The following is a 13,006-nucleotide window of genomic DNA, read 5'->3' on the forward strand; positions in this document are numbered from 1 at the left end:
GCAAAATATTTGGATAAAAATGAGCCTTAACTAAATTACAGCAAATCTAAAGTAATGGTGTTTGCCAAAACATGGGAAAAATTTCCTGGAAATTTAAGGGAAACACTGTAGAAAAAGTTAAGCAATTCAAATATCTGAGAATACTTTTTCATTATAAGAACTCCTGAGTCTGTCATTGGAAAGCAGTAGTTAATGTGGTTTGGCTTTTCGCTCAGTCTATTACAAGATTTTATTTCAATAGAGGTAACTGTGTGCCAGCTGCACTACAAGTGTTCAGGGCAAAAATAATCCCCCAAGTTTTCCCTGTTTGGTTTAAATGTACTGAAACATTCAATTGAACAGATACAATCCTTGTTCCTTTGGAAAATCTTGGGATTCCCAGGGTGTGTCCCCTGTTCAGTACTGTGCTTGGAGACTGGATAATCCTGGCTGGAAACAATTAGGTTTTGTTTACACATATATTATAAAGTGGATTATGACCGCTTGACGTATCATCTTGGGTCAGATTCTGTACCTCCAATAGGGATTTTCCCACTTGTCAAGAAATTAAAGTTGTTGGGGTATAGACCCTGATCAGATAGATTTTTAAAGTAAAGAGCAAGCTTTCCAAGTGATTAAAAGGAGGATCTTGGATATAGAATTCCAGGAGTTGTTGAGTGCTGCCAGTAAAATGTGTTTCCTGCTATGCCTACATCTTTTGATCAAAATAGGACAAATGGCCAGGTTTTTTGCCATTCCTAAAAGACCACAAGAGCACAGGGCACAGGGCATATTCTTTGGCAAGATGCAATGCCATGCTATCCACCCCAGTGTCAGGTAGATTCAAGGGAGTACCATGTATTGAAAGGTACTGCCAATGTGGGTGTAGTGTGGAAACAATATTGCACATGCTTTTAGACTGTTCATTTTTTGAGGCGTGGTGCACAAAGTACCTACGAGGGGTGTTCAATGTATTCTCGATATCGAGTTGATTTGCTTTTGATGTGGGTAATGTTGCTGTGATTAAGTTCTTTACAAAACAAGGAAAAAGTCACAAAGAGATGGTGGCCATTTACCAGGACTCTGCACCTTCATTATCTACTGTTCAAAAGTGGTCAAGTGAATTTAAAAGGGGCAGAGAAAGCATTGAAGATGACCCTTGCTCAGGCGGGCTGGTTACTGCCACTACGAAAGAAAATGTGAAAAAAATTGAGAAACTTGTATTGGAAGATGCCTGAATAAAAATCAAAATGTTAGCTGAGATGACAAACCTATCTGTTGGTACCATATTTACTATTTTTCATGACCATCTTAACCTTTCAAAGGTCTGTGCGAGATGGGTGCCGCAAATGCTCATGGCACCTCAGAAACAAGTGTGAGTCGAGTGCTGTAGGGAGTTTTTAGAGCTCTGTGGTGAAGGTCCATTGAGTATTTTCGACCGGATTTTTACTGGAGATGAAACTTGGGTTCATCACTATGACCCTGAAAGTAAGCAGGAGTCCATGCAGTGGCATAAAAAGGGTGCTGACCCTCTGAAGAAATTCAAAGTCACTCCATTGGCCGGAAAAATCATGGTCACAGTGTTTTGGGACTCAAAGGGAAATTTATTGATCGATTACACGAAAAAAGGTGAAACCATAAATACAGCATCTTACGCAATCACTCTGTGTAATTTAAGAGAAGCGATTAAAGATAAAAGGTGGGGAAAACTGACTTCAGGTGTGTTGCTTCTTCACAACAATGCGCCCGTTCACACGGCGCATGTTTCGAAGGCTGCTGTGTGAGACTGTGGTTTCGAAGAAATAAACCACCCACCCTATAGCCCGGTCCTGACCCCCAGTGACTACTACCTATTTCCAAACTTAAACAAAGATCTTCATGGAAAGCGATTTTCCGACAATGAATAGCTCAAGGTGGCAATTAACGTACATTTTTTAGACAAGGAGGAAGAGTAATTTTTGCAGGGAATTGAAGAGTTAATTTCTTTATGTAATAAGTGTGTTGAAGTTATGAGGGATTACATTGAAAAATAAAAATTATTTCAATTTATTATTCCTTTTTCTTCATGCTGATACCGAGAATATATTGAACGCCCCTCATAGGTTTCACTTTGATAAGTATGAGAGAACGGTCAGACCAGGAAATTTGTCCTATCCACATAGTCAGCTGACAAAGGGAAAGAACAGCAGCCTTTCTGTGGGAGATTAACAGTCAGTTTAGTGTCCATTAGCAATGCTGTGTTTGGGAGATCTCTGTAGGAATGTGTGGATTTATGCAGTTCTGTATTGTTATGCCAGTAAAGATTCCTTGACTTGACATGGAAGCTGACTTGAATTCCTTGGAAGGAAAAAAGGTGGGATATAAATGTAATAAATAAATAAAATAAAAAATAACTGCAAGTTCCACAAAGTTAAGTGGAACTTCCTCTCAAGTATGGGTGTATAGGATTGCAACCTTGATATCTGTGGAAAGGATATATTAAAAGGAATTGATGTGATGACAGAAATAACTAAGACCAGAAGTTTTTAAAAAATCTTTATTTTTTTCTTTTACATGTAGCGAGATCCGCCAGAAGAAGAAATACCATTTTGTACATTAAAATCTTTTCCAGCTGCCACTGAACACACAATTCAGTGGGCAAGAGACAAGGTAAGTTTTATTGCACACATAATGCATTATAAACATGATTCAGTGGGAAATTTTCCTGCACAAGCCCCAATGAAATTAATATGATACTACAGCACATTCATAGATTTAATTTCAGAATGTTCCTTGATTTTTTCCCCCTTATTGGGTAGGGTTTAAGCAGAAGGGCTGTTAAGTACTGTTTTCTTATCATGTGATTTCTTGTTTTAGTTTGAAAGTGCTTTTTCACACAAGCCTTCCCTATTTAACAAGTTTTGGCAAACCTATCCATCAGCGGAAGAGGTGTTACAGGTAATGATCTATTTTATGATGAACGTTATATGTAGTTGGTAGTATTCATAGAATCACAGAATAGTAGAGTTGGAAGGGACTGGAAGGCAATTAGATCCAACCCCCTGCTATTGCAACATGCTGAATTGCACCATCCCATTCAGATGCTTTTTGAATGTTTCTAACAAGAGAGAACTGACAACCTTCCCAGGTAATGGATTCCATTGTCGTATAGCTCTGACAATTAAGAAATTCTTCCTGATGTATAGTCTAAATCTAGTTTCTTTTAAATTAAGTCCATTATTTCATGTCCTGCACTCTGGAATGAACAAGAGTTCTTGTCCTTCTTCTTTGAGAAAGCCTTTCAGGTACTTGTAGAGTGCTATCATATCACACCTCAGCCCTCTCTTCTTGTGACTGAACATGCCTACTTATCTCAATCTTTCCTCTTAGGGCTTTGCCTCCTGTCTCTGAATCATCCTTGTTGCCCTTTTCTGTACCCCTTCTAGCTTTTCTGCATCTTTTTAAAACTTTGGTGCCCAGAACCGGACATGGTACTCTAAGTGAGATCTGACTAGTGCTGAGTATAGTGGAACTAGTACTTCTTGTGTTTTGGAAGTGATGCTTCTGTTCATGCAGCCCAAAATACCATTTGCCCTTTTTTTAGCTGTATCACATTGTTGGCTCATGTTTAGCTTGTGATCTTCAACAACCCCAAGTTCCTTCTCATTTGCAGTATTGTTGATCCAAGCGTTCCCCATATTGTAGCAGTGCATTTGGTTTCTTGTTCATAAGAGGAGGACTTGGCATGTGTCCCTGTTGTATTTCATTCTGTTGTTCTTCGCCCAGCGTGCTAACCTATTGTGATCACCCTGTATCTTATCTCTGTCTTCCAGCTATTTGCTCTTCTACCCAGCTTTCTGTCATCTGCAAACTTAATTTTCTTTTCTTGTACTTCCTCTTTAATAAAAATGTTAAAGAGGACTGGGCCCAGGACTACTGAAACCCCACTAGTTAACTTCCTCCAGTTTGAGAAGGTGCCCTTGATGAGCACTATTTGAATCTGGTTTTGCAGTGAAGTGTGGATTCACCTAATGGTTGCATTATCTAGCTCACTTTTTGCTAGTTTGGTAATCAGAATGTCATGAGGCACTTTGTCAAAGGCTTTGCTAAAGTCTAGACAGATTATTTTATTTATTTCTTTATTTTATTTATTAAAACATTTCTATGCCGCCCCATTCACCGAAGCCTCGGGGCGGCTCACAACATAAAGTAAAATACAAAAATAACAATATAAAAATAACAATATAAAATAAATAACAATATAAAATAAGTCGCCCTGGCATTATGTCCACAGTGTTCCCATAGTCCATTTGGGAGGTTACCCAAATCAAAAGAAGGAGATTAGTTTGGCACAATTTGTTCTTGAGAAATCCCTGTTTTCTTCAAGGTGTTTGCAGACTGCTTGTTTTATAATTTGCTCTAGAATTTTTCCAGGAGTTGATGTCAGACTACCTGTAGTTCGTAGGTTCATTTTTTTCCCTTTCTTATAGATAGGGACAATACTGGCCCGTCTCCAGTCATCTGGCACTTCTGTCTTCTGAGAATTCTCAGATGGTAGATAGTGGTTCTGAGAGTTACTCCACTATCTCTTTTATGACTCTGGGATGAAGTCAATCGGGCCCTGGAGATTTCAAATCTTTTAGCTCGATTAGATTATTCTTGACCAACCTTGGGCTCCCATCCTGCCACTTCAGCGTGTACAACCATTGTCAGGAAGGTTGTAGTTCTTTTGGTAGAAGACTGAGCCAAAGTAGGAGTAGAGCACTACTTGGTATTGATTTCAGTGTGGTATTGATTTTGTCACACATTTCAGTGTGACAAAATGGTTTGAGTTAGAATCACCACTGAAATGGAATGTGAATGGGGGTGAAATTAAATTTTGAAATTTATGGTGCTTGTTTGTACGTCATGATAAGTCATGATAGGCTAATTAACCTATGGGTCAACATGGGGTGTGCTGGTTGTCATTTTGAATGTGCAAGCTGCAGTGCGCATGTGCTGTGGTTTGTTGTGTCATTCACATCTGGGAATTTTGAACAACTGTGCATTGTTCTACTATTATCCAAGGGTTGTTGAACCTTCATTTAACCCACAGCACCTGGGTTTGCACAACCCGGCAAGCCATGGTGCATGGTACATCTGCCATAGCTTGCATATTCAAAATGGTGGTTGATATGCATTGAGGCACCAAGTAGGTGGATATACCCATGGGAGGCTGCAGTGAAAGTAGGCACTGTGGATTTGGTAATGGTAGATTACTAGCATTTTCAGCTAGCATCTGTGCATTTTCAATCTGAACAAGTGCCCAGCATTCTACTCTGCCCCTGTTTCACTCTTAGTTTTATGAAATTACTGGAAAACTTTTATGAAATGATTGCACTTTGGATTATTCAATTAGATCGTTGCCATTTTCTGGTCTCCATCTGGGAACAGGAATTGAATTGTGGCTTTTGTTCTTATAAAGAATAATTGATGGTTTGCTTTTTAAAAGTAGCTATTAAATACATTAAAAGCAAAATGCACAAGAGCACAGTTTCCACTTTGGTTTGCATGCTGGGAGATGGGATATATTATACCTTTCTGGTGCTGGTGAACATATGCTTGCTGACATGTAACATGGCCCTAGGTTCGCCCATTTTTGGTTTTATTTTTTCTCTTTTCTAGAGAATAAAATCTGGGGAGAGTTTGGAAGGATCATTCCAAGTGATTAAGTGCCTCAGTAGAAGACCAAGAACCTGGACACAATGTGTTGAATTAGGAAGATTGAAATTTGAGAAATACTTTAATCATAAGGTGAGCTGTAAGATTTCTTTTAATTCCACTGGCTGATGTTACTGGTTGAGAATTTATAGAAAAATTCTGCACTTGTTAATTTGGCACCTTGGAGAAATTTCTGGTTTCTGTGATGATAACATGCTTCTACAGAAAGTGGATGAAGGAACTAGAGGATTAGCTATCTTTGATTTGATTTTACTCAGTAAGTTGATAAAGTGGCTGTTACAGGACCTCTGGGGTAAAGTGACCATGCCGTACTTGCATTTTTGTTTTTAAAGGAAGCAAAAGCCAAGTGTAGCCAAATGCATGACCTGGATTTTAGGAAAGTCGGTTTTAATAGGCTAAGAACAGTAATAAATAATTTCCCATGGCAAGCAACTTTAAAGAGAAAAGGAGTTCAGGATGAGTGGGAATTTTTTAAAAGGGAAATTCTAAAGGCACAATTACAATTAATTTTGGACCCTCCCATCCCGAAAAAAGGGAAACAGAAGACACCCATGTGGCTAATCAAAGCATACAGATGACCTGAGGACAGAAACTGACATGTGTAGGAAGTGGAAGAGTATAGCTACAAAGGAAGCTTGGCTACAAAGAAAGAGTATAGGCAGATAGCAGGGAATTTCAGGGATGGCCTCAGGAAGGCTAAAGCTGAAAATGAGCTGTGGTTAGCAAGGGATGCTGAAAGCAACAAAAAAGCCTTCTTCAGGAACATGCACAGTAAAAGGCAGATAAAAGAAATGGTGTTTCAGCTACTCTGTGAGGATGGCAAAATGATAACAGATGCCAAAGAAAGTCCAGTAGTGCTGCATTCCTACTTGGGCTCAGCTTTCTCCCAAAATAGGACCTATGACCTCCCTGGCAGAGTACAAGCTGAAAGGGCCGGAATGTTGCTTGAAGTTGATGTGCAAATGGTCCAGGAACACCTGATTACTTTGAACAGTTCGGAACTCCAGGGCCCACTGAACTGCATCCTAGAGTAATAAAAACACTGGCAGAAGAACTTTCAGGATCACTGTCTAATCTTTGAGAAAGCATGGGGAATGGGTGAAGTGTCAGATGACTGGAGGGAGGATCAATGTTGTCCCCATTTTCAAAAAGGGAATAGAATACATCAATTCCTGGGAAAATTCAGGAGTAGTTTATTTATTTTCAAATTTATATGCCATCAATAGCCTGACAGGACTCTCTAAGCAGCTGACATTATCAATATACAGCTCACAGTACAAGAACAAATATTTATTTATTTAAAACTTTTGTATGCCCATCCCCCATGCAAGGCATCTCGGGATGGCTCACAGTCAAAACATTAAAATAACCAATAAAATTACATACATTAAAACAATCCAGCAGTAAAAGCAAGAAAACACAACTGTTACAATTAATATTAGTTTTTAAAATATCGGTTAAATAAAAATACAGGGGGAAGAGGGGAGGAAATCTGGTAGAGCAGAGTGAACACTTATAATCACGTTTTGAATTCACGTTTTGTAAAATCAGCAAAAGAGGATGGTTTTTGTCTGCTGCTGAAATGAAAATAGAGATGGCGCCAGATGGACCTCTTTAGGAAACCTGTTCCAAAGGTTGGGGGCAGCCACTGGAAAAACCCTTCTTCTAAATGCCATCCCTTTTACTTCTTTTGGCGATGGCGCTCTCAAAAGGAACTCATTCCCAGATCTCAGTGGGCAGGTAGGAGTAGACTGGAAAAGGTAACCAGGTCCCAAGTTGTTTAAGGATTTATATGTTGAAACAAGCACTTAAAATTGGACATGGGCTTCAATTGGCGACCAATGTAATTTATACAGTATATGTGTTATCCAGGTGAACAAACTGACATCAGATGTGCAGCCTTATTTTGGATCTGTTGTAGTCTCTGGATCATCTTCAAAGGCACCCCTACATAGAGTGCATCACAGTAATGTAGTCAGAAAGTTACCAGCACATAAGTAATCATGGTCAGGCTCTGTCTGGCCATGTAAGGCTGTAGTTGTCATATTCACAGCAGCTAGAAAAAGGCACTCCTGGCCACTGAGTCCACCTGAGACTCCAGATGAGAGTTTTGGGTCCAGGAGCAGTCCCAAGTTGCAGATCCTGTCCTTTTGGAGAAGTGTGACCCCATCCTAGACTGAACAGTGGTCATCTAATCCAGATCATCAACCGACAGCACGTCTGTCCTTCCTGAATTTCAGTTTATTGGCCCTCATCCAGTCCATTATGAAATTCAGACAGAGTTCATCCTGGAGATTGCTTCACTGGATCTGATGTAAACAAGAGGAAGAGCTGAGTGCCATTATCATACTGCTGATGCCGCAGCCAAAACCTCCTGATAACCTCTCCCAACAGTTTCATATAAATGTTAAAGAGCATGGGGGACAGTATAGAGCCCTGTGGAACCCCATGGCGTAACTGTCAAGGGATAAAGCAAGTATCTTGGTCCAGCACCTCCTTCTGGACACAAGTCAGGTAGGAATGGAACCACTGTAAAGCAGTGCCCCCAACTCCCATCCTTGCCAGGCTGTCCAGAAGAACACCTTGGTCAATGATGTCGAAAACTGTTTAGCAGTCTAGAAAAATCAACAGGGTCACATTTTCCCTGTTCCTCTCCTGATAGAGGTTATCTGTCTTGAGGTCGTAACTCACGTCCCCAATTACTCGCACAGACGCAGGCAATAAAAACTAAAGACCTTTATTCCAAACGACTACAAGATGTATGTTTATGACAGATAGTGTAGGAGCTATCGCAGAGAGCTCTAAGCAACACAATTGCCCCCTCCTTTCTGACCTCTCTGAGATTTGTCACGTGGACCTCAGTCTCCTCATACGTCCCTCTCCAGGGGGGTTGGACAAACTTCTTTCTCTCCTCTGTTCTAATTGGTCTAAGCGTCGAAGTCTCCGCCTCAGTTGGGCACTTTCCATGACAACCGACTCCCCTTCCTGATTTCCAGGAACTCTCTCAAAAACATCAGAGTCAGGTGGTGGGGTGCTGTTTGTGCTGTGGGCACCAAGTATAAATCTCCTTGCTCTAAAGCCTGATCCTCACTGGGGGCTTCTGGCCCTCTTTTGTGTACTAACACCTCCGTCAAGTTGTTAGGCATGACACTCCCCCCCCCCCATGACCTCCCCTCCTTCGGCGAGGCAAAGGGCATCTGCTACCTTGCTTGTGCGGAAAGCGAGCGTGAAATCGTCTCAGGAGTATGGGTGCATGTATGTGGTCAATGGGCTCCCAACTGCGCTCTTCAGGGGGGTAGCCCTTCCAGTGTACGAGGTATTGCAACCGCCCCCTCCAAAACCTGGAGTTGAGGATCTCTTCGATTTCAAATTCCTCTTCCCCATCCACCAACACAGGTGGAGATGGGGGAACCTGAGAGCAGAGGGGGTGAGAGAGTGGGGCAGGGGAAAGGAGCGCCTGGTGAAAAGCTGGATGCACTTTCATGGAGGCTGGCAAAGCCAAGCTAAAGGCCATGGGGTTGATTTGGGCGACGATTTGAAAGGGCCCTGCACGCTTGTGGGTCAGTTTGCGAGAAGGTACCAAAAGGGGGAGGAATTTGGTAGACAATCAAACCCAGTCGCCCACACGGAGAGGGGCTCTAGGTTGCCTGTGTCGGTCAGCAACCTCTTTGTAAGTAGCTTTGGCCTGATCCAACTGTTCCTTGAGCAAAGACTGTACGGAAACCAAGTTGTGCAGAAAATCTCCAGCAGCAGGTAGTGCGGAGGGAAATGCACGGGGTTGGTATCCCACATTAGCAAAGAAGGGAGTTTGCCGGGTGGAAGCATGCACGGAATTGTTGTAAGCGAACTCTGCCAAAGGAAGGAAAGAGGACCAATCATCTTGTTGGTAGTTTACATAGCAACGGAGATAATTGCTCAAGGGTCACATTCAAAAGCTCCGTTTGGCCGTCTGTTTGAGGGTGATGCGCCGAAGAGAGGTGTAGGTCGACCTTGAGCAAGGAAAGGAGTTCCCTCCAGAACCGTGAGGTGAACTAAGTGCCCCGTCTGTAATTAGTGCAAGGGGCCACCCATGTGATTTATAAATATGATCTACAAAAAAAGAGGCCGTGGTTTTGGCTGAGGGAAGTCCCGTACAAGGAATAAAATGAGCCATTTTGGTAAATAAGTCTGTGATGACCAATATGGTGGTGAAGCCCCTCGACGGGGGCAAATCCGTGATGAAATCCAGAGAAACAGTATGCCAGGGGCCAGGAGGGATCCCCAAAGGATGTAGCAACCCTGGGGGTTTGCTGGGCTGGCATTTGGCCCGTTGGCATGTGGGGCAGGAGAGGACATAAGATTTAACATCGTAGCTCATGCAGGGCCACCGAAAGTCCCTGGGTACCATATGCAAAGTCTTATAAACCCCAAAGTGACCAGCAGAGGGGGAATCATGGCATTGTTGCAACACTCGTTCTCTAAGTGGCAATGGAATGTACGCAGCTTGGTTATATAACAATAAACTGTTCTCAAAGTTATAGAAAGAAGGTAGAGTACCCGCCTCCCTTTCTTCCCTCTTGGCCCGGACAAAGTGGTTGGCCTGTTGGGCTCGGAGAAGGTCCACCTACCAAGAGGTCGAAGCAGTGGCGGATACAATCGTTTCAGGCTGTAAGACAGGGGTACGTTGAGGGTGTGCTTCATTGTCCCCAAAGTACTCAGGTTTTCTGGACAGTGTGTCTGCTAGGAGGTTCTTTGATGGCGGGACATACTCTATGTGGAAACGAAAACATGCGAAGAACAATGCCCAACGTGCTTGTCTTTGGTTGAGAATCTTAGCTGAGGCAAAATGGGCCAAGTTCTTATGGTCAGTTTGAATGAGGACCGTGTGAGAGGCCCCTTCCAACAAATGTCTCCATTCTTCTAGGGCTGCTTTGATCGCCAACAACTCCTTCTCTCAAATGGTGTAGTTCTGTTCTGAACATGTGAGTTTGCGGGAGTAAAACGCCACCGGTCTGAGATCGTCGCCGGACCCTCCTGCTGGTTGCAACAGAACTGCCCCTATAGCTCTGTCAGAAGCGTCGGTTTGTAGTACAAAAGGCACAGATGTGTCAGGGTGTACTAGATGGTTTTCTGAAGCGAAATGGCGTTTCAAGGTGGCAAAAGCCTCTGCTGCCTCAGGAAGCCAGCTCAAGCGCCGTCTCTTCTCTTTCAAAAGGTCAGTCAAAGGGGCTGTCAAACGAGAGAAGTGAGGTATAAACCGGCAATAGAAGTTAGCAAATCCCAAAAACTTTTGCAGTTCCCTCTTCATACAAGGCGGTTGCCAAGAGAGTACAGCTCGTACTTTCTCGGGGTCCATCTGTAATCCATTCTGGGAAATTCGATATCCGAGATACATCAGGAAAGTAGTGTGAAATTCGCACTTTTCAAGCTTAGCAGAGAGGTGATTCTCACACATGTGTTGAAGGACAGCCCACACGTGGCGCACATGGGACTCTGGGTCATTTGAAAAAATCAACAAATCATCCAAGTATGCAATCAAAAAGTCATCCAAAAAATCATGGAAGATTTCATTTATCAACCGAATAAACTATTGTCCCGCATTCGCAAGCCCAAATGGCATAACTAAGAATTTGTAATTGCCAAATCTTGATGCAAAGGCTGTGAGGTGCTCAAACCCAGGACGGATGCAGAGTAAGTTGTAGGCATTTCGGAGATCCAGCTTAGTAAAAATGCTCACTTGGCCCAGGCGTTCTAAAATCTCAGAGATCAACGGCATGGAATGCGTGTTGGGGACTGTAATGGCATTAAGACGGTGGAAATCGATACAAACTCTGGGTTCTTCAGAATTTTTCTGGGGAACAATAAGGGGCATGGCCGAAGTGGGCGACAATAAGGAATGAAATCTTTTTTTAAGTTGGTAAAAATGAATTCTTTGAGTACCTGTAGCTCCTTGGGGGACATGGGCCGCAATTTGCCGACAGGAAGGGTGGCTCCCGGCTGTATGTGAATCTCCATGTCACAAGCGCGGTGGGGTGGTAGCTTGTCGGCCTCTTGAGGATCAAAGATGTCCCAAAAATCCTGATACTGAGAAGGAAGAGCGGTGGTGGATGATGGGGGGGGGATTGGTGGAGCATGGGTGGAGGAGTCAAAACAATGTAGGATGCAAAACTTGGAAATAAATTGTATCTGCCCTGAGTCTCACATTATCTGAGGTTTATGCTTGACTAACCAGTCCATGCCCAGTACCAGGGGGTACTGTAAATCCTTTACTAACAAGAACACAGCCTGCTCGTGATGTTTGGCAATCTGCAGAGTCAATGGGGAAGAGTGGTGCGACGATGGGCACTGTAGAGGCTGCCTCTGAATTGAGTCCACTAGGAGTGGGGCAGGTAGTAATGATGTTGGAAAGGAGTGCTTTTAGTAAAATTCTCATCCATAAATGAAGCAGTGGCACTGCTATCAATCAAGGCTGTGGCCCATATTTCAGGCTGAGGAGGTGCCTGTCAAGCAACATCAATCAGCAGGTGTTGGGTTGAAGGAGGCCCTTTGGGGGCAGGGCACCACCGGGGTTTTGGTGTGGGTCCCAGCGTCGCGATGCTTAATGACACTGGGACTGGAAGTTTCCCGCCTGCTTCTTCCAAGAGCAGAAATGAGTCAGTCCTCCTTGTCCATAAACAAAACACAGTCTGGCAGCATGGCGGTAATCAATCTCCCCTCTTGGAATGCGGGACCTGGCTGCTCCCAGCTGCATGGGCTCAGGCTCAGGCTCAGGCTCCGGCTGAGCTGTCACCTCAGCAACATAGTAATCTGGTGCGAGTCGGCGAGGCTTGGCCTCTGCCCATGGGAACCATCTCTCTCCAACTGGCAATGGGCCAGAGTGGCCTTCCTGCCTTTCTATTTCCCGCTCAGCAAGCTGCACGTCCAGTTGAATAGTCACAAGCATTAAATTTTGCAAATTGTCTGGTGGGGGAGAACGGGCCAAAATATCCAAAATCTCCCTCCTAAGACCCTCTCGATATTGTACCATCAAGGCTTCCTCATTCCATCCCAGGTCATTCATCAAAAGTTGAAATTGAGTCATGTAATCAGTAGCTGAGCCTGCTCCCTGCCGCAGGCATTTAATTTCACGGACCGCCATTTCCTTGTGTGCCCCCACGCCTAGAAACAGTTCCAAGGCATTCAGAAAAGCTGCTGCATCATTCAAAATGGGGTCCTGAGCCACCAGCCTCACAGTTGCCCACTGGGCAGCCGCCCCAGAAAGTTGATTGATTAAGAAGTCTACCTTGGTCTTCTCATCGGTGAAGTCATTTTGGCAAAGATGCATATATGGTTCACATTGTGCCTTGAA

At 43.3% G+C, this 13,006-nt stretch overlaps 1 protein-coding gene across 3 annotated transcripts in view; it reads left to right on the plus strand.

Annotated features, from left to right (window-relative positions):
- Positions 1-13,006, plus strand: part of UBA6 (ubiquitin like modifier activating enzyme 6) — a 125,237-nt gene that overhangs the window by 93,973 nt on the left and 18,258 nt on the right. For all 3 annotated transcript variants that reach the window (XM_044447392.1, XM_044447394.1, XM_044447393.1), the window contains 3 exons: positions 2,539-2,628; positions 2,836-2,916; positions 5,623-5,751. In XM_044447392.1, coding sequence (XP_044303327.1) covers positions 2,539-2,628; positions 2,836-2,916; positions 5,623-5,751 — 300 coding nt within the window. The remainder of the gene's footprint in view (positions 1-2,538; positions 2,629-2,835; positions 2,917-5,622; positions 5,752-13,006) is intronic.

This window comes from Varanus komodoensis, unplaced genomic scaffold, assembly GCF_004798865.1.
Source record: "Varanus komodoensis strain SLA01 unplaced genomic scaffold, ASM479886v1 scaffold51, whole genome shotgun sequence".
NCBI lineage: Eukaryota > Metazoa > Chordata > Lepidosauria > Squamata > Varanidae > Varanus > Varanus komodoensis.